At 42.1% G+C, this 21,598-nt stretch overlaps 1 protein-coding gene across 1 annotated transcript in view; it reads right to left on the reverse strand.

The window, feature by feature from the left end:
* The window catches only part of KDR (kinase insert domain receptor), a 43,218-nt gene extending 27,540 nt beyond the window's left edge, over nt 1-15,678 (reverse strand). The window contains 10 exon segments of the mRNA XM_025435574.3: nt 180-333; nt 2,128-2,291; nt 2,381-2,495; nt 3,961-4,138; nt 4,765-4,904; nt 5,495-5,663; nt 5,896-6,026; nt 9,061-9,257; nt 11,268-11,361; nt 15,522-15,678. Of these exon segments, the coding sequence (XP_025291359.3) occupies nt 180-333; nt 2,128-2,291; nt 2,381-2,495; nt 3,961-4,138; nt 4,765-4,904; nt 5,495-5,663; nt 5,896-6,026; nt 9,061-9,257; nt 11,268-11,361; nt 15,522-15,588 (1,409 nt within the window). The 5' untranslated portion in view covers nt 15,589-15,678.
* Nucleotides 15,679-21,598: the final 5,920 nt, after the last annotated feature.

The following is a 21,598-nucleotide window of genomic DNA, read 5'->3' on the forward strand; positions in this document are numbered from 1 at the left end:
CAAGGAAAGGTATCTCCTAAAACGTTATGATATGGAGAAAGATGGTAGGATCGGAAAGGACCACTTGGGGCATAACTTTCTGGAACAGCCTTCTTGGGGTGGGGAGCATGGAGTCCTACCACAGTGTGGCCGTGAGAAATGCAAAAGAGCAGGCAACTAGAGGACGTAGGCCTACTCACGCGGGCTTGTAGGCGCACTCCTCCAGCTGCCAGTACCAGCGGATGTGGTGCGGAGGGGGGACGGCGTAGACCGTGCATGTCAGCGACTGCGTGGTGCCGTACTGGTAGGAATCCACCGGAGAGATCAGGGATTTCTCACCGATCTGGGGCGGGACTGGAGATGGGAAAAGCCACTTTTTAATTGGAGATCCTCTTTGGGGAACAAAAGCGGGAGTTTTCATCAACCCAAGCCTAGGATTTTGCCCTCCTTTTCTTTTTCAAAGAACAGCTAGACTTGGAAACAGGCGCTATGACTGCTGGTGACACCCATCATCCTCACAAGTGGAGGACTTTGTGCAAGTCTGGCCACCCTCTGCCTCGGTTCTTCTCAGTCCGCATGATAGGGGGTAACTCTCCCTGTGCTCCCAATCTCAAAAGATCAGAAAGAAAGAAAATCATCCTGATTGTACATTCATTACACGCTAGCGGTTGTCTAAGTGCTCTGCGTGGGTTAACCCATTTAATCATATGTGAGAAAAATGAAACAGAAAAGTTAAATGACTTGCCCAAGGTCACCCACCTACCTCTCCTCCTCCTCCCTCTCCTTCCTCCACTTCTTTCCCTCCTTCCTTTCTCCCTCCCTTCCATTTCTCCCCTCTCCCCCTTCCTCTTTCTCACTCTTTTTTTCTCTTTCCTTTTTTTGGCTCCAAAGTCACTGACGCAAAACTTCTCCCATCACTAGCAACTTAAGGACTCAGATTATACTCTCAAATTTTCACTTTTCTATGTTAATTTTATATAGCGGGGTAAATGCTAGGGTGAATCCGTTGTTTAGTGACTTCGTGAGTTCTTGAGATGGGGTTATACACTGTCCATTTTTACATCTTTATTTTGTGTTCATTTTCTTTCCCCCGTCCCCCACTTACTAGCTTCTCGCCATTCCCCAGCCCCCTACTCCTGAGTGGCTTCTAAGTGACATTGCTGGAACCTGTTTTCTTTAAAATACTCCTGAAGCTGAGATCCCAGCAAAGAAATGAAGCTGAGCTCAGTGGACATACAGAGTGGTGGCAGGATATACGGGGAAGCACCTTAATTTACAAATGAAGATCCTGAAGTTTTATTATGCCATGCCAGTAGGGAGAACAAAGAATTCCAACAGAAAAGTATTTCCTAAACTATGTTTGGGGCAAGAGATTAATGGATTTCCAGGGTGGGAGGGGGGACGCTCTGGTCAAATAACTTTGTTAAAGCCTCAATACTTTGTCTCTTCCCCTGGAGAATGGCAATATACATGGATATTATGTAAAGGTCCTGATAAGTCCTGTTATACAGACACCTATTGTACATTGACTTAATATCTCCTACACTTACTTGACCATGTTCCCCACCCAGAACGCTTTCCGTCTGGAAAAACGACATTCAAATCATCCTTAAATCACAACCTTAGTATCTCCCTTTATAGCCTCAGAGTCAGATAGGTCCTAGTCTCTTGTTTTTTGGGTTTTTTGTTTTGTTTTGTTTTGTTTTAATTGTTAAACTGCCAACAAGCCAACAGTATCAACCTGCAAAAGCCTTCTGAGTTGGAACCTGCCTGTGCAACTGGCTTCCCACAAAATTCAAAAAGACTTACAAGTTTGCATGCCAGGTGCCTAATTCCATGAGACAAGAGCAAAGGTAGTACGACAACTGTCCCTGTAGGCATTCTTATTTCATAGCATATTGCCGTCGAGTGTATCATCTACATCAATACTGCACTTGACACAGCCTCTTAGGCTAACATGTCTAGAGTGCAGTGTCCTACACCTCAGTTTGACTCTATTGCTCTCGATCATATTTATAAATAGGAGCCCATTCATGATGTCAGTGAAGCAACAGGTGACAAAGGAATGGTGGCCTGGCTGTTTAAGAAGATACAGTCTTAGTCTTTATAATCAATTTTGGGCAGAGAAGGAAAACTGAATGAACTCACCATTCACAACCAGAGATATCACGTGGCTCTGTTTCTCCTTTGAAATGGGGTTGGTAAGGATGACAGTATAATTTCCTGTATCTTTTTCACTCACTTCCATAATCGTCAGGACATGCCCCACTTTTATTGTGTGATTGGACTCAATGGGTCTTCCATTTTTATACCTATGGGGGAAAAAAATCTCAGGAATTAGTATCATTTAAGGGTTTGCTTTCAGGTGGAACAATGCTTTGCATTCATTTGCAATACATACCATTTTATTTCAGGGGGAGGGTAACCAAGGTACTTCACAGGGATTCTGACACGATCTCCCACAGTGGCTTCCACCGAAGATTCCATGCCACTACCAAAAGCAACAAAGGGTTTTTCTGAAAGAAAATAAAAATAATCATTATTTTAAATGTCAACTTATTATAAATGATCATTTGGTTTAGTTATGGTTTCAAGTGAAGAGTCAAAGATCTGGAGAGTCTGCGCTGCCACAGTTCAGGGATTTCCCCACACTTCCTTTCTTTGGTCACTGTCCAGCTTCTCCCACACAACCGGCTTCTGCATTTGGTTTCCTCTCTCTCCAGGTGCATACTACAAGCTTACTGACTGCTCAAGTCTCAACCAAGCATTTGCTTTTGTGTGAAGCTCCTCTAAGTCCTCCAGGGATCTTGGTTGCTTCTTCTCCGCTCCCCTGGCACCCTTTATCTACCTGCCATATGTCCCAAGGACTCAGTCCTCAGACCACTTGTCTTTATCTACACCTTCCCCCAGGCTCAGCTGTAAACTATCATTCACATTCCTCCTAAATTTGTATTTCCTCCCCGGCCTTCTCTGGGTTCCCGGTTTATATATTAAATATCTCCACTCGGATGTTTAGTGGGCATGTCCAAATAAACACACCCAACACTGTTTCTCCAAATCTTACTTCCCTGTCAGTCTTCCCTATCTCAATAAATAAAACGACCATTCGCTCACTTGCTCACACTAAAAATTCAAATCATCTTCCATTCTTCTCTTACTCCCTACAGCCACTGAGTCAAAAGGCAGATCCTGCTGGCTTTATCTTCAAAAATATATCCAGAATCATATCTCTTCTCTCCACTCCTACCTCTACCAGTTAGTCCAAGCCACTCACTATCTCTCACCTGGATAACTGTAACTAGCCTCCCAACTCGTTTCCCTATTCCTGCCCTTATTTCTCTGAACTATTTCTCATAAAATACATAGTAGTCCTATAAAAACATAAACCAGAGCATGTCTCTCTCTGCTCAAATCCTTCTATGAATTCCCATATTATAAAATCCAAAATCATTACCAAGGTCTCTAAACTGGGTGCCATATGAATCATCACCTAAACTGAGACTTTTATGTGTTATTATGTGACATTATTATAAGGGAAAGAGAATAAATAAGAAACAAGGTTATTTGTTCAAAGCCCCACAGATAGTAATTAAATCCAGGCCTCCCCAATTACAAAGCCCATGCTTATTCACATAGGCCTCTCAGCCTTGCAATAAAATGAAAAATTTAAAACTATCTTCGATAATGATATTCTGCTTATTATACTATGAATAACAGTATCAACAACCACAACACGTAAAATTTAGTGAACACTTACTATATTAGCTCATCTCATCATTAAAGTTGGGATTTGAACCCAAGCTATGCTCTTGACCTATAAATCATATGGCCTCCCTAGCCACGTGACCTCAAAATGTCTTCTGAATGGAGCTCAAAAATGTCTTCTGAATGAACAAAATAGGAATCACTACTGACCTAAAGGTATTTAAATCATCCCACTTCTCAAGGCACGGCATAATTCCAAAGGAGATCTTAGCTTACCGTGGACCCTGATGAATGTGCTGTTCCTCTTGGTCATCAGCCCACTGGAAGCTGCACAGGTGTACCACCCTTGGTCACTCCGGGTTACACCATCTATAGTCAAGGTGCTCAAAAATTTCTTCATCTCACTCCCAGACTGGGTTTTTAGGTCCCGGTTAACAAGTTTTTTATGCTGATGCTGAAAAAGTGTTCATGGAATTTTCAAAGTCTAGCATAATATTACCTGATAGCTTCTAGATACCCACGAGATCAAGTCTTGGCCCTTGGAGAACACTATTCATGCTAATAATAGGGACTTCAGAACTTTTCACATCATCTAGACAACCAATATATTTGGTTCCAGAAGAAATAAATGGAATCAACTGAATTAAGATTTTTAAGGCCTCACATAGTGGGAATGAGATGGGTAGGTACTGCACAAACACAAGCAAATATGACCACTGCTTATGGAGAAGTATGTCTCATGCCACCTTTTAAAGACAATTTTCCTAAAAGCAAAAATAGAACAAAGACTTTGGAGCACAGAAAAATAATGCAACCTGAAAAGATGTAATCACATAGAGAAAACTAATCTTCAGAGCCTGATGGTAGCAAAGTGGGACAGAGTTCTTGGCATTGCATCAGTTTTACACGGATGCTATATGTTCTACAGTTCTTTTAAACTGTGTGTGCATGTGTGTGAGTGTGTGTGAGTTAAGGCCCTTACATTTTATCTGGCCAGAGAAGTCCCTATCTCTCAAACAAACTCTGTTGGGGCTTATTATCAAAGTATTGAGAGGTCTGGCTTTCAATTGTTAGTGTTACCTTCAAAGAAGGGTATTCCCAGTTGAAGTCAAGCCCTACGTTTAGTTCAGTTCTTACAGTACAATTTAAGACAAGCCTCTCTCCAACAGACAGCTCAACTCCGTGAGGGGGGCTGAGAATCACATCATAAATCTTGTACCCTAGAGCAAGTAAATTGAAAACACAGAGAAAGAAAGAGAAAATAAATGTATAACTTTGCACAGATTTTTTTTTTTAATGATGCAACTTCAGAATGTGCCATATCATTTTTCCCCTAAGGGCCTCACCAATACTTGGTAACTCCCAGCAAAATGGCCTAAGAGACTTACAAAGCAGACCTGAAGGAATCTCAAAGACAGCCCAGTAGAGAGAAAAGCAGTAAAATTTGAGTAGTCAATAGCCAATGAAGCCAGCTTTAGTAAATCACTGAGCTTTCCATAAAAAAAAGTATAATTAAAAGAACTGATGCCAAGCAATGCTCTGAACATTGAATTTTCCATCAAATATGCTCCGATAATAACACTCTTTTCCATCCTTAGCCTTGGCAAGAAAGGAGAAAAACTCAATTGCACATAGGTTTCCTTGGTAGAGAAGAGCAGATGTAATGAACTGCCCCACACCAGATCTTAAAATAATGTATTTTTCTATATCCTTTATTCTTCTCCCTATATCTTCATCTCCAGGATCTTAATAGAGGAAGCCATTCTTTAATATCTGATATTAATCATATGGAAAGAAACTGTCCACTTACCTACAACCACAACTATGTACATAATAGACTGGTAACTTTCATCATTAATTTTTGCTTCGCAGAAGACCATGCCAGCATAGCTGATCATGTAGCTGGGGATAGTAAAGCCTTTCTTACTGTCCCAGGAAATTCTGTTTCCATCAGGAACAAACCTCTTTTCTGGATACCTCTGAGTGGAAAAAGAAACATCAAATATTGAATAAAGTGCTTTCCAAAAGTGAAAACCATGCGAAATGATCACTAAGGAATTCATCACTAAAGAACATAAATTTGTTTTATTTATTATCATTTTGACTCTTCTGAAAGGATCTTTAAAACAAATGGTTGATAATACATTATATATAGCTACTCATCTTAACATCATGAAAACATGAGAGATGATTGAAGAAGATGTAACTTACTGCACAAAGTGACACATTGAGGTTGGAAATGGACCCAAGACATGGAATCACCACAGTTTTATTTTTGTTCTCAGTGATGTACACGACTCCATGTTGGTCGCTAACAGAAGCAATAAATGGAGACCTGTAATCTAGAAGAAAATTTAACTCCATTAGTTAATGGCATTTGCTAGAAAAGTTGATCTTGTTTCAAGTTCATAAACTCTAACCAGAGAAGTCAATGATTGAGAATGACATTTCACACCAGGCAAAGGAATCCACAGGTTGGTGTGCTGGTAGATATCTGGCTCCAAAGATATGCTGCAGAAAGGGTATACGCGTGAGTGTGTGTATGTGTGTGTGTGTGTGTGTGTGTGTATGAAAAATCTGAAAGAAAACTCCTAGAATGAAACTGACTCTTTCCACTAGGATCATCAACAAGTAGAATGTATTTTATAGGTTTCACATTTAAGCAGATGTTTCATTATAATTTTTTTCAAAATGAAGGAACATGTTTCATTTTTCATATACACTTACATATACACATATACATTCTTCTTATATACTAAACATTTTCCAAATACATAAAAGTTTTAAAGTATTTTTTTTAATTTATAAGTAATTTTGAAGTTAAATCTGTACTTTACCTATTGAATTTTATTAATGCTTAAAAAAAAAGCATATTCTTTCTGTAGGCAAAGAATGTCCAAAGGCCATGAAAATAAACTAATGAATTTCAAAGGATCTTTAAAATAAGCAGAAGATAACTAACAACTTTTGGGTTCAATTATTCAATGGAAAAATTTATTTGCGTATTTTAAGACTGTGAACACTAGATATGAGATTCTTTATAAAATAATGTTCAGTGGTTGTTGAATTTAGTTTAAAATTCAGCAGTCGTTAATATCTTCAATGACAAAAATTCAAAAAGCCACCATGGCAAAAAGTGAGAAGAAAAAAAAGAGATTTTAATGTCATTCAAACATCGTTCCTACAGTGTGTGAATACACCACTGGGAAAATAGTCCACTCTCCCGAGATAGAGTCGCTGTAGTGTGAAGTCGTGCTTGAAATCTCACAGAGATAATGGTTCAGACTGCTATGCCCAACACACCTGATCGAGCTTTTCCAGAGCTCTTCAGGATAACTGGTCCAAGTAAAGAAAGAGTTAATTAAACCAAGGGGAGAAAGGCAGCTAATTCCCTGCAACAGCAGAAGTTTGATTTCCTTCCCAGCTGGAAAGCACAGAAAGGCAGCCAATCCAGCCCACCACATGCCATAGCCATTATCTTATGAGGCCAAGACCCACTTCCTGGCTCCATCCATTGCTGGAGGGAATGGGGTCAGAAGACTAAGGAAGTAAGGTAGGGACCGGAGGGGACAAGAGGGGACATTTAAAGGGCCGTCCATAGGGAATACTTCAGTGCTTTCTTTCTCATTGTTAAACTTCATGACCAAAATCTTGGACAGCTCACCTCCTAGAACATTAGGCTTAGACAGGAAGCAGAATTTAATGGTATACCCAAAGATGGGCAGTGCACAAATAAACAGTGCCAGGGATTGCTACTTCTTAATAGGAACCTACCTTCCAGCCACATACTATGAAATATTACCACGCTTGCTTACAGAACAAGTCTTTGGAAGCTAAGTTAACCCCTTACGTAAGACTAAAGCTATTCAGTAAATCAATTCTATTTCAGCATTCCAAAAAAAAAAAAAAAAAAAAGGAAATAAACAAAAGAAACCCAAACAACCACCCATCCTCTCAAAATAAAATATTTACTGTAACTCATGAAATGAATTTTCACATGTCTCCAGGTTTCCTGACTTGGGGAGAAGGAAATAACGAGATATTATGGGAGAGGTTCATCTTGTAGTATTTCCAGACAGGCTAAAAGCAGGAAATCCTTGCAATCTTCTGAGAAAGCCTGATCTCCCAAGACTGCCAGATCAAAAGGAGCCAGAAATTCTCGAAGATCTGAGCCTTGTCTCTTTCAAATTCTGCAGAGGAAGGAGGAGGGCACAGAATTCTATCTTGGACTGTGCTCATCCTGGGCAAAAATAATTCTCAAATATTGTGCAATCCAGGAATGACATACGTTATCTTGATGTAGTCTCCATTTTCTCACTGCACTGACCATATTGCATTATTGAAATGTAAATGGAGATATGCAAAGTGTGCTTCCTAAAGCTAATGAAATTCCCAGTCTATAAGAGATGCTTCTGGAGAAAAAGTCTAAGCCATCTTCACCTGCCTCAAATCCTCCGGGATGCGAAAATATATATAAATGCATAAATAAGATGTCTAAACAGCTCATTTTCACTGAAAAGAAAAATATTTAATATATCCAAGCAAAGTACTACATATATACAACACTAACATTCCCCAAAATTATATGACAGATTTATAACTATCATCAGTTAGGTCAGTTTCCACAGGAAAATTAAGCTAGTATAGGATTTTTAAAACACAAAAGAAGACATAATTTTTATTATAAATACTAAATACGTATAACACTGTTTTATTCTACGTGGACATGTGTTTTATCCTACATGATGTCGATCCCAAATTGCAAACTCTAGAAAGACGTGGCTTCTTATCCAAGATCTCAGACCACACAGGCAAAGAAACACTGGCCTCCAAAGGCCCTTTGAGGTAATATCTTCATTTGTGCAAGAGGATGAAATTGTCTTTCACAAAGTATAAGTGGGAGAAGAGAAGTTCTTATGTACAAAAAAAGTTCCAGAGCTCTTAGCTGTTTCCCTGTGCATTCTTGGGAAAACCTCCTCCCCCGTCATAGATAACCTATCTCTCCACAGAAACCCCTCCATAACGCACCCCTGAATCTTCCTTTTCAAGGACTTCAGGTTCTTTTTCTCAAACATCAGAAGGCTTTTAATAAATCCCTGCAGCCAACTGTGAACACAGATTTCCCTGAGAAACAAAGATCAGAACCACACTAACTGAGCAAAAGAGATGTAATACGGGCCCAAGTTCCAGAACAAATCAATGAGTCTTGTTCTCAGAGAAAGCCTTGAGAGAGAAGAATTCTGTGTATTCCTGTTGGCAAACAGCCTTTGGAGCGAGCCTTTTGTTGTACTCCAGTGTACTCTATTCTTCCCTGCGCCTATTGTGTTTTATAACTGGTAAATCAGCTTGGGAAATGAATTCCATGAAACTACTTACCTTGAACGTAGACATAAATGACCGAGGCCATGTCAGTGTCCCGATAGAAGCACTTGTAGGCTCCAGTATCATTTCCCATCACTTTTGGAATCGTGAGCATCTTACAAAAGAAGCTGTCACTGCACTCAGTCACCTCCACTCTTTTCTCAGAGCCACTCTGATTGTTGGGCCAGAGCCAGTCCAAGTCCCTCTGTCCCCTGAAAAATTAATTCCAGGGAAGTAATCATGTGAAATGCCACACTATGGGGCTGTTTCTAAGAAAACAGAAGGTTTGTTTCTCAAACTTATATAAACCCAACAGACAGATTCACAGCTTTCTACCAACAATGACAAGCTGGATGGACAGATGACAAAAAGCCATAAACTCAGCTTCAGACATTACGTATAAGGATTCCTGAGTTTTCTATTAATCAACTCATTCACTCAACAAATATTTTTTAAGCAGGTACTATGTGCCAAATGTTGTTAAAGTCTGGGGATACAGCAGTGGACAAATCAGACAAGAGTCAATGCCTTTATGGAACTTTAGTCTAGTTAGAGAAAGCAGGCAATGAAACAGCAAGGGAACCTCAACAAAGCTAAATTATTTTTTTAAGTAAGTAAAAATATGTGATGTAAGTAAAATGTAGGGTGGTGATAAGTACTAGAGAGGAGATATAGAATATACAGAGAGTAAAGAGCTCTGGAAGGAGGGGGCTTGATGAAGCCATATGAATATAGGGAGGAACGGTGTTCCAGGCAGAGGGAACAGAAAATGTAAAGGCCTTGGGGCAGGAGTATCTGGAGTACCAGGGGAATGGCAAGGAAGTCGGAGTAGTCCATTAAGAGTGAGCAGGTGGGACAGTAAGAAGTGAAGTTCAGAAGGAAGAGGGCACAACTGTCTAAGAGCCTCACAGGACCTTATACAGGCTGCATTCAGAGATTACTTTCTTTGCAGCATTTCCCTGCAAAGCCCTGAGAAAGATAGTCACATTAAAAAGAACATAGATTCTTCATTGATTCTTCTTTCAAAGAATCTGAAATTTCCATGAAGTTGCAGCTACATTAATGAAGTTACTTTCACACACTTCATGGCTTTTTCAGGACATAAGAAATTCTTTTGAATGAGTTTTAAAAGGGAATATGGGATCTTTGGGGATTTTAAATGGCCTCTGTTATTGAGGATGGGTAAGAGGAAAACCCACTAAGAAATGTGTCTTCAAACAGCAAAGCTAGAGAAATAGCACTGTTACTATGTTTTCTCCCAAGGGCTGGGCATTGTTGACCTACCCTTGATAAGGGGACAAGGGCATCCTTCACACTCTGCAGTCTAAAATAGATCTGTGTCGTGTTGAACACTGGTGTTCATCAAGCATAAGCAATGGCAGTAAGCTGCCCAAGGTTCTCTGTGGACCCCTAGCTCTCTTCTCTGAGGGCAATGTCACCTCCACTCATGTCTCCACATCTCTGCCCAAGACACACTGAGAGTTTCCTGAGAAGCCTCTGGGTCCACTGTATTAAACCCTAAGGTCTCCTACGTTTCATTTTGGGGTAGGGGCTCTGACACAAGATTTAAATGCTTCTTCCTTTCAAAGAAGCCTGCTTCCCCTGTTAGCAAATATCAATAGCATGGCTTCTTGCTAGCAAATGAGAAGAGAGGCTTTCCAGAACATCAAGGCAAAGCATGAAGTCCATTACCTTGTGCAGGACATGCACTCAGTACTATTAATGGCTGAAATTTAAATTGCTATTACAGTCATAATTTTATCATAAAATAAAATTCTTGGCAAGGGCTACACAAATGTCCAAGAGCTATTCTGAATATGATAAATATGGCCCCAAACTCCTTCAACTCCATCCCTTAAAGGCAAGAGAGTAAGTTCTCAATTTCACTTATGTATTCAATATTTATTGAGTATCTACTATCTACTATGTGCCAGGTGCTATATTGTATGCGTGCGTGCATGCGTGTGTGTGTGTGTGTGTGTGTGTGTGTGTGTGTGTGTCTGTATTAGCAGAGAGTAGCAGGAACAAAATTCCAGCAAAATTAAATGAAATTTTTAGGAGAAGAGCTTTCTCATTTTTTTCATTATTAAATCATGTATTGGAATCCTCACTAGTTACAATTACAACCACTCTATGATAATTCTGCTTACAGAAATTATTTTTCCCTCAATAAGCAATGAGTTACTTAACCCAGGAAATCTGAATCTAAAATGCATCCTTACCTGCAAGTAATCTGGAGAGTTGTATTAGCCATAATTGTAAGTATGTCTTTTTGTATGCTGAGTCTGGGTGGATGAAGGGAAACACTAGGCAAACCTAGAAACAAATTAAATAAATGAATGTAGTTGCCACTGAGTCAGACCCAATAGGAAACACCTTCCATAAACAATGCACACTCTATACTTTAAAAGGCCTCTTCAGCAATTCATTGTGTAAAACTGTGAATTTACTTTTCACCATTCCCAGTAAAAGTTCACAAACTGTGTCATAACAGGAAGAATGGGCAGATGGTCATAAACCAACACAAAAGTTCTGCAATTCATGGAGCTAGGGTGGAGTTCCTGTTTTCCTGCATTGCCAACTTCAAGGTCTTACAAAAGGATATAGGACATTGAAACCAAATGAACCTTCATCTGATGATCTCACTCCCTTGGGAAAGGACCCACTGACATTTCTTATAAAGCATAGGATGCACACATTTGACTAAATTGCTGATTAATGAGTACTCCTAAGAGAAACTTCTATATAGTTCATCTATGAACCCTGAAAGGGGGGGGGGTGTCCATGACATTGTCTCATTTTTCCTTTATCAATTCTCTAGTGCACTTCCCCTGGTAACTGAACTGCCAAAGTTGGAAGACTGTAGATTAAAACTAGGTGAGAGGAATTGAAGAAGAAAAAAGAAATTGCCAGTGTCCCTATAATACACCTATTAATACACTTTTCCTTAGAGAATGGAACTAAAAAAGCGTAATGCTAATGAATTACAATTGGGGAATCTCAGCTTATTAATCAAAGTTCTGAGCTCTCCCTGATACACAAGAAAGCTGTCTTTACCTAAAAATAAAGCAGGACAGATTCCTCACCACAAGTCACACCACAGCAAGAAAACAAAGTTCTCTGTGAACTAAATGCAAAGAGCTAGCAAGTAATGAAAAACTATCAGGGAAATAAAAACTGTCCACCATGCTAGGGCCTTAACTAATATCCAGATCTCCAAATTATCACCTTTAAAAGTGATGGATGCTGGGTAAGCACCCAAGCTTAATATGATCCTTGACTCACGTCAACTAAGAGCAAATGACTCTCTATCCAAAGAAAATGAGAACACTAATTAAAAAACATACATGCACCCCTGAGTTTATTGCAGCATTGTTTACATCAGCCAAGATATGGAAGTAACCCAAGTGTCCATCAATAGATGAGTGGATAATGAAGATGTAGATGTCATGGGATATTACTCAGCCATAAAAAAGAACGAAATTTTGCCATTTGCAATCATGCGGATAGAGGTACAGAGTATTATTTTAAATAATACTTGTCAGAGAAAGACAAATAAGCAAAGATTTCACTCGTATGTGGAATTTAAGAGACAAAACAAATGAACAAACAAAACAAAAAGACAAATAAAAAATAGACTCTTAAAAATAGAAAACTAGCTGATGGATACCAGAGGGGAGGTAAGTTGGGAGATGGGTGATACAGGTGATGGGGATTAAAGAGTATGTTTATCATGATGAGCACTGAGTAATGTACAGAACTGTTGAATCACTATATTGTGGACCTGAAACTAATATAACACTGTATGTTAATTATACTAGAATTTTAAAAATAATTTTAAAAAATGTTTAAAGAACCACTGACTTCTGAGGCCTAAGCTACCCTGATCTTGTTGGGTAAATAAGACAGTATTTGCAAATATGAAAAAGTAAGAGTAGAGAGAGTGAGCAAATATCCAGTGCAAATACCTAATACACTGAATCTGTGGATCCCAAAGTGAATGGCCACAGACAAAACAAACAGCTGATCACATATATTTCTACACACTCACCCAGATGTACAAAGTAGGTTGTTGACACAACTGCAGATTTGTTGATCAATATCATAGTTTAAAAAAAAACACTAGAAATTAAGTTGCATCAGTAAATCTCAGAAACTCATTGGTATTGGTACTGACTTGTGTTTGGGCCAATAATTCTTAAGCTTTAGGACGTGTAAGACATCCCTAGCCCTCCAAATCTGCATTTTAACAAGCACTTAACATGATTTGATCACACATGGTCTATGGGATACTCTTGGACAGCTGTTGATCTGGCTTATCATGTTCAGTTAATTAGCGTAGCACTTTTCAATATGGAAGGAAAAAACTGTCCTCAAAGTAGACAAACAATAAAGCAAAGTGTTTAAAGCAATAGAAAAGCCTTCCAACAATGAAGTCTCACTTTGTTTAAGAAAAGGAAAATAAAAACAACTGATTCGGATGAGTTCAAGTATCAAACTTGGCTGGGAAACACTAGGTTGAGAAACATGTCGAAAGCAGTAACTTAATACAATTTGTACAATGATCCAAATGAGAAAGAACGGATTATTTGGGCACATTTATGTGAGAAAAAAAATGTAGCAAAAGTACGGCTCTAAATAAGCTATGTTTGTCCTACCAGCAAAATAAGAGGTTCTTGAAGATCTCTCATAAATTATTGTCACGGATTATCTCACCCTCTGGACACACTTTCTTATGTTAAAAAAATTAATTAAAGATATGTTCCCCCTTCATAGGAAGCTAAGACAATACCATACTATCCTAGAGACATGTATACAACAAAAATCTTTTCAGCAAGCCTCTATCAATAAGGATAACTCCAAATTCGTATCTGTAGACCAACCAACATTCGATTTTGTTTTCCTCCACTAAGCTTCATTCATTTCCATGGGCAAGTTTAAGTCCTACTCTTCAGAAAATTCTAAAGAAATAACTACAAGAAGTACATATGCTGCTACTCTATAAAAAGCCCTTCTATGTTCAAATCCTCTAACCCAAATTAATTAATTTGTGCGCTATTACCCTTCCAGCTCAAAGACAGGAAGGAAAAACAACAGTGCCTCTGTCTCTAGAATTTGATGGCACCAATTATAGCCCAATCCAATTAAGCAAGTCACACACTCCAAAAGGGCAACCTCATCGTTATATTCAGGGCAACCCGATTGCAGTTACTACTGCTGCGCTATGAAACACCCCAGGCTTAGAAGCAACTCACTTCTTTGTGGGATACTGAACAACCACATGTTCCAGACCATAAAGGGGGAGAGCGAGGTCTTGTCAGGGACAAATGAGTGTCCATGGTGGAGCTGGCCCCGATGAACCAAGTCATTATTAAGAAAATTTAATAACTATAGATAGATGATCTTGTTACTGTATACGAATGCCTTTTCTTTTCTTTTCTTTTTTTTTTTTTAAGACATGCGATTCTTTTATTCCAGTGTAAGGAATTTTTCCCCGAATTATCTGACTTTTTTTTTCCTCCCTCCACCCTCTCCCCTTTCTCACCCTCCGAAGAGTGGAAATCTGGAAATCGGCAAACTCTGGCCACAGAAAAGAGATACGAGAAGGGCGCGTGGGGGAGCGGGGAGGGGAGGGTGTTGAGTAGAGCGAAGAGGGAAAGACAGACATTCATGGCATCAAGAGCATGTGTGTTCCTAATCCTGAAGGAGACTGACATTTTAGGTGGCAAGGAAAGAACCGAGGGGCGCTAACTCTAGCTACCGAGTCCCGCAGAGTTAAGTTTTCAGAACTTGAACTTCTGACCGTGCGCTTATCCCAAGGACCCGAGCTTTGAAAGATGCCGTTGTTTTACATAAGAAGGTGACTGTTACTTGGAGACATTTGGGGAAGCTGTCACACCCCCCCCCCCCCCCGGGCTGAGAGCCCTTTCACCTTCTCCCTGCAAGGAGAGCAGCATCCAGCATCAAGGGGAAAAGAAAAAAAAAAAGTTTCCCTCCCGAGCCGCACCCCCTACACGGTGGGTGGGTTTGTGGGCTGCAGCCCGGAGGGAAAGGCACCCCGGGGTCCCCCTGGACTCCGCGAGCGGAGCGCGCGGCGCGGTGGGAGCTACTGGCCCGCGCTCCCTGCGCGGCGTCCCTCCCGCCGGGCACCTCCTGCTGCCAGCCGCGGGCGCCCGCCCTCCCGAGAGCTCCGCAGGCCCGGGTCGGAGGCCACCTTCTGCAAGGAACCGGGGCTCTGGAGACCACCAACTCTTTGGAAACCCTTGGGCCAATCCAAGAGCGTCAGCCTCCAGGTTGGCAAATGAAAAAAAAGAAAAAAAAAAAAAAAAAAAAAAAACGACCGAGTTGTCAAGTGGCTTCGCTTCGCTCCGGCTCTCCGGTTCCGGGGCAGGCGGGCCTGCAGGACCTCTCGGCATCCCCGGTCTCTCGCCCGCGCCCGACCTCTCCGCCGTCCTTCTGGGGCGTGGGCTCCTTACCCCCGGAGGCAGCCCCGGTCTCCACGCAGAGCCACAGAGCGATGGCCAGCAGCGCCTTGCTCTCCATCCCGACCTCGCGCGCGGCGCGGCGCAGCGCCCCGGACTCCGGCGCGGCTCTTCCTCCCCGGGCCCGCCCCGAGAAGAAGGCGCGGAGGCGGGACGGGCGCCGCAGCGCAGGACCGTGCGGCGCGGGGGGCAGGGCGGGGGCGCCCGGGCTCCGGCCACGGCGCGCAGGGGCGTCTGCGGGGGCGGCGGGCAGAGGAAATGCGCGCGGCGCGGCGGCGCTGGGCTTCCCGTAGCGCGCAAGTGATGCCCCGCGCGGGCCGAGGGGACGGCACGGTGCACCGGCCGCGCTCCCGGGGTCCCGGGGCTCAGTGCGCGGTGGGAGCCGGGGCCGAGACTCTAGAGCCTGGGGGCGGGGCCTGGAGGGGCGGGGCCTGGGTGGGCGGGGCCCTACCGGGGCGTGGCCCAGAGGGGCGTGGCTCCCCGCGGCCGGCGGCCCCGCCCCCCAGCCCCGCCCCCGGGGCCCGCTACGTCTCGCCTGGGCCGGCGCCTGGCCCCGGGTCTCCCGAGCGCAGCAACCCCCCTTCGGGTAGCGATGCGGCGTGGCCGGGGCAGGGCTTCTGCGACCCTCCAGGCTTCAGGAGGTTGGGGCCCTCGGAGATGGGGGCGGGGGGCTCTGAGCCTTGCGGGGGGCTCCGGGATGTGCGACCGTCCCCGGCGCCCGCGGCGTCCCTCCAGGGGCTGGGGACGGACAGACGGGGGCCAGCAGCAGGTTGCACGGAGCCCGGGCGCAGGCAGGATCGCAAACCCGCAGCGAGTGCAGCCAGGTCGAGTGTTTTGCTTGGCCAGCAAAATTGTAGCTTAAAAATCTGAATCTGAATGCCTTCAGTCAGGATCTGCACCCGCTCAGTTCTCCAGAGTTCTCCCTGTTTCCTCTCATACCTGGCAGCTTCAGATGTTTGTAGGTTTGCAGCCTAGCCGCCCCCCCCCAAAGGCGATTAAACTGGTACCCCTTACCTGCTTTTTACCAAAAACCGACATCAGGGCTCCAGGGAGCTGCAGGTACCCAGGGCTCTAGCGTCCCCGCAGCGTGAGAGTCGCCCCTCCCCGAGGAGGCTGTCGCCTTGAGACTAGGACTTCTGTCCACCGTGTTAGCTGACAACGAGCCCCTACGTGAGTCCTCCTGGGCTTGTGACCAGGCCCCTCTGCAGAACAGAGCTCCCAGCCAAGATAGCCTTAGGCCCCGTGAGAAGGAGGCCGGCTTCCCTGGAGAAGCAATGAAGCGAGGGCTCCCAGACCTGGGCACCCAGAACAACCCGTCCCAAACCTCACAACTACCCCTGCGCTTGTAGACTCCTTAGGATGGAGCTGTTTGGAGAACTCAGATGCCTTTAGAGGCTTTTTTTCCTTCTTTTCTCTCCATTTCTCCCCACGCCTAGAGAGTGACATGACACATCCCCTAACTTCGTTAAATAGGGATCTTGCAGATCTCTCTGTCTTAAAGGATCATCCTTCAGAGAGATGGAGAGAGAGAATTACTATTTCTGCATGTAGGCCAAACCCCCCTTCCTGAAATACCCAACATAAAGTGTTACTTTTCTTCTTCCATGATTAAAATGTTGGCTGTATTTACTCTTCTACTTTGCCAGGTGGACAACTGAAACAATTTAACTTTGAAATATAATAAATGTATATGCTTAAAACTTTTTTATAATATGAGAAAGTCTTGAATGAAAAGCCCTTCTGCAGGGGCACCTGGGCGGCTCAGTAGGTGAGGCGTCTGCCTTTGGCTCAGGACATGATCCTGGGGTCCCAGGATAGAGCCCTATGTCCCTGGGGAGCCTGCTTCTCCCTCCCCCTCTGCCACTCCCCTTGCTTGTGCACACTCCCACTCACTCTGTCAAATAAATAAAATCTTTTTGTTGTTGTTGTTGTTTTTAAAGCCCTTCTTCAGCAAGGGCAAGCATTTTCATCTTTCCTTTTTTTTTTTTCCAAGCAAACTTTATGCATGCATAGAGTGTCACCAAGGGTGGCCCTGGTATAAATACTGTTGGTTTTTTTCACTTTAAGGTATAACTTGAAGATCATTCTACACCAACCCGTAAGACCCCATCTTATTCTTTTTAATAGTGGGATGATGTTCTACTTGTAGAGATATACTAATATTTAATCTAGGAGATTACTAGTCAGAGGCATGAGTATCCTTAGAGAAACTCCTCTCTTCCTCCTTGTAAACTTAGCAAATAAAACAGGAGGGGCTCTGGCAAAGCTGCACACGGAATGGGGGTAGGGATGGAACCTGGTTTGGAAAAGGCCATTTTTCTCCATTTCCATCACCAAACAATTCTTTTCTTTCAGGCTTATTTACAATTCATGACACTTCCTCTTCCAGGTCTCACTTAGGAAGATAGTGTCTCCTCTGAATGCAAACCAGAACCTGCAGGCCCGTGGTAATAGCCCCCTTTAGAAGTCTTGGAGGAAATGATGCGTCTTTGATGGCCACAAGACCAGAATTTGGCAAGGTCTCAATGAAATCAGTCTACCACATTCCCTCCCACGCAGCACTTAGAAGTGCCTTATGTTCATGAAAAATGACAAAGTCTGTTTTTTAAAAAATGTCTGGTCTACGGGCAACACCCTCCCATTATCTGGCACCATTGGAGTGATTTTGTGAGTTAATCCTGCAGTACAGGTACAACCAAGACCTATCAAAGTGCCCAAGTGTGTTCAGTGCTCTAGAGATGGGATTCACACACATTTGGGGGGAAGCAGCAGAGAATGTCGCTAAATACAGAGAGACTCTAGGGCCACACTAACTGGGCTTAACCCCAAGATCTACCCCTTATGATCCATGGGATCTTGACCCACTTACTGGCTGCATACCTAGGAAACCCGAAAGATGATCGTAGTACCTTCTTCACACGGTTTTTTTGCAAGAATTAAATGAGTTACTGCATGTAAGTCCCTAAGAATAGGACCCCACAGCTGGTGAGCACAGGCACCCAGCACATAGTAAGCATCTAATACATCGGGAAGCATTCTGTGAGCGTTAGTCCTGCTACAGTGCGTGGCCTCCTTTGTGCTACAGAAATCCACACTGCAAATGAGGCTCATTCGTTTGAAAGCGGTTTGGGGGCACCTACTGTGTGCTAAGCACTACAATAGAAACCAGAGTTACAATGGTGAAAATAAAGGCAAGATGAGCATAAATGAACAGTCATCACACAGCTCCATCCAGGGCAAATTTAACTCAGAGTGCTCTGTATTCCAGCTACTTCTTTGGGTTCTGCGCACACAGAATATACATTGTTCATATCACCAAAGGACACCACATAAATTATACTCCGTGATGCCAAATTTGGTTCCACCACCACAAGCATTTTGGCCTTTGTATGTTAAAAAGTAGATATGAAGTCTAGCAAAAATTTAATAATTGTGGAAGTTGGGTGCTGAGTATATGTGGCTTCGTTTTACTATTCTCTTTACTTTTACATGTTTAAAATTTTCTATGTTAAAAAAATTGTATCTACAACCAAAGCGATGCTTGATCTAGTATATTATCACTAACTTTTCCGCTGTCAGTATCTTGACATTACCTCTAGGAAATGGTTGAGGCAAGGAGGCACATTGCACTTTTTACTTCACAGATTTCTATGACACTCCATCAAAAGAAGAAAGTGTTACTTTTACAAATAAAAACATAAACTAAGATCAACTCTCCCTTCTAGTGGCTGTTATATTTTTCAAATACTGCCATTTGTTGATTACAGTTTGCATAACACTTTCTCGTGTTTACTTCTTTTCATTTGTTTCCAATATTTGTTTATGCTATAACTTGCCAGATGTTGGCTTGATTTCATAGCGCATCTGTACTCATGACTATCAAGCCATGGGAGAGTATGAGCATACCGTCATCTCTCATTCACCTTCCTTCCACCCCTACATTTATTTCACTGTCTGTGTGATTTATATTTTTAACTTAAACTCGAAATATATTTGCATGTTCGAAGATAGAAAGGTTAGGTGCCCACAAAGCCAGGCTTGCCTTGCATGTTTCTATCAGTGGTTGGTTTTATTCATAAGGTCTTACATTCTAATAAATATAAAACAAACTCCTCATCCTTTTTGTGAAACAGATGAAACAGAATTTGATTTATCATCCACAAAGGAAAAATCCCAGGTACTTTAAATATGTACCCTATGGGCCCTCCCCACATCCTCCCATATAGCTTCTTGTTATATCTCACATAAGGACAATATAAAAAATTTTAAACGTGGAAAGCATGCAGGGCATTTAAATAATCAACTGAAAATCCCCACAGCACCAGAGAAGGATGTTAGAAAATAATAAAAGTAGCCAACATTCATTGAGCATGTTCTTTGGGTAGGCACTGTTCTGAATACTTCACTTCATCCCTTGCTTTAAACTTACAACATCCCCAGAGGGTAGCAAGGAATATTAGCAGGTCTTAGTAAAGAAGAGAAGTAAAGACAAGACATTATTTATTTTTAACTTAAGTAGCATTCCTTTGCCTTCCTAAGTTTTGCCAAAAAAGTCGCTTTATCTGTTTGCAAACAATTGATGCATAGCTTTCTCACCGTTACTTAATAACATATGGAACTCAAGACACTCTTTACTTCTTTAAGGAAGAAGGAAGAGGGGGTGCAGAAGGCAATTCGAGGAGCAGTTATTATATGCCAGGTGGTTTCCTTGAATTATCTTCTTTTAATGTCCACAGTAATCCAATGCAGACAATCATCACAGTGGCTTGTAGCAGGGGCAGTGCGGGCAGGAGATGAGATTTAGAAGGTTTTACGTTTCCAAAATCCCACATGTAGTAGAATCCGAATTTAAAGGCAGAGAGGTATTAAACATCCAAGAAAGACCCCTCCAGGCACATAGAGAGAGTTTCTTATTGAGGGCTGGTCTCTTTCAAAGGATGAAGTGGAGTCAGTTGACGTCATTGGCTTCCTCAGCCTCTCTATGACTATGGCTTTATTTCCTAAGCACATAGAAGGCCCAGGGTGGCTTAGGAGAATCACTCTGGGACAAATGACCAAGAAAGGGTGAAAATCAGGTAATATGATTTCCCTTTCACCCACAACAGGAATTGCAACCCAACTGGATCTTCACCTTCTACCCAACCCCTATACTCTAAAGAAAGGCAGTTGTTCTTGGAACGCCTGAGTGGCTCAGTGGTTGAGTGTCTGCCTTTGGCTCAGGGTGTGATCCCGGGATCCGGGATTGGGTCCCACAGTGGGAGCCTGCTTCTCCCTCTGCCTGTGTCTCTGCCTCTCTCTGTGTCTTTCATGAATAAATAAATAAAATCTTAAAAAGAAAGAAAGAAAGAAAGAAAGAAAGAAAGAAAGAAAGAAAGAAAGAAAGAAAGAAAGAAAGGTAGTTGTTCTTACACACAATCATTTGTGCATTTGAGGCTTTTCTTTTCCACCATGGATTTTGTTGTTGTTCTTTAGTCCCCTGGAAAACTTTTATTCAACCTTCAATACTCAGCTCAAATGTCCTTCCCAAGTGGTATGTTTTAGTTTTTTGTTCCCCGTCTTGTTCATTTGAAATCTTCTCAGAAGATTTAGTCAAGGGTTGTCTTACCTGAGCAGGTAGTTGAGTTTAAAAGGATGGTTGTTAAGTTTTAATAAGAATGGTGAAATGCAAATCATGGTGCTTATTTAATAAAATGTATCTTATATACTATAGACTTATGGTGACATGTCTAATTAAATAGAGTTATTGTCCAAGATACCATGGGGTGCCAATTATATATGCCACCTATGTGTCATGTACCTTACGTGATCACTCTTAAATTATAGTCGTATAAATATATCCAGAGCTATATTGAATTTATACTTTATCCTAGACAAATTAATATGAACTATTTTGTTATTCACAGAGCTAGGAAATTGTTTTTTCCTACATATACACAGCACTTATATGATATGACATATCACATAAAATATAGTCATATGTTTGTGTGAATGATTCTCCCTCAAAAGCAGAAATTAGGTCAAATTCATTTTGTTTCCTCAGTGCCTAACAGTCAGTGCATACTCACTTCTCA

The sequence above is a fragment of the Canis lupus genome, chromosome 13 (assembly GCF_003254725.2).
Source record: "Canis lupus dingo isolate Sandy chromosome 13, ASM325472v2, whole genome shotgun sequence".
Lineage (NCBI taxonomy): Eukaryota > Metazoa > Chordata > Mammalia > Carnivora > Canidae > Canis > Canis lupus.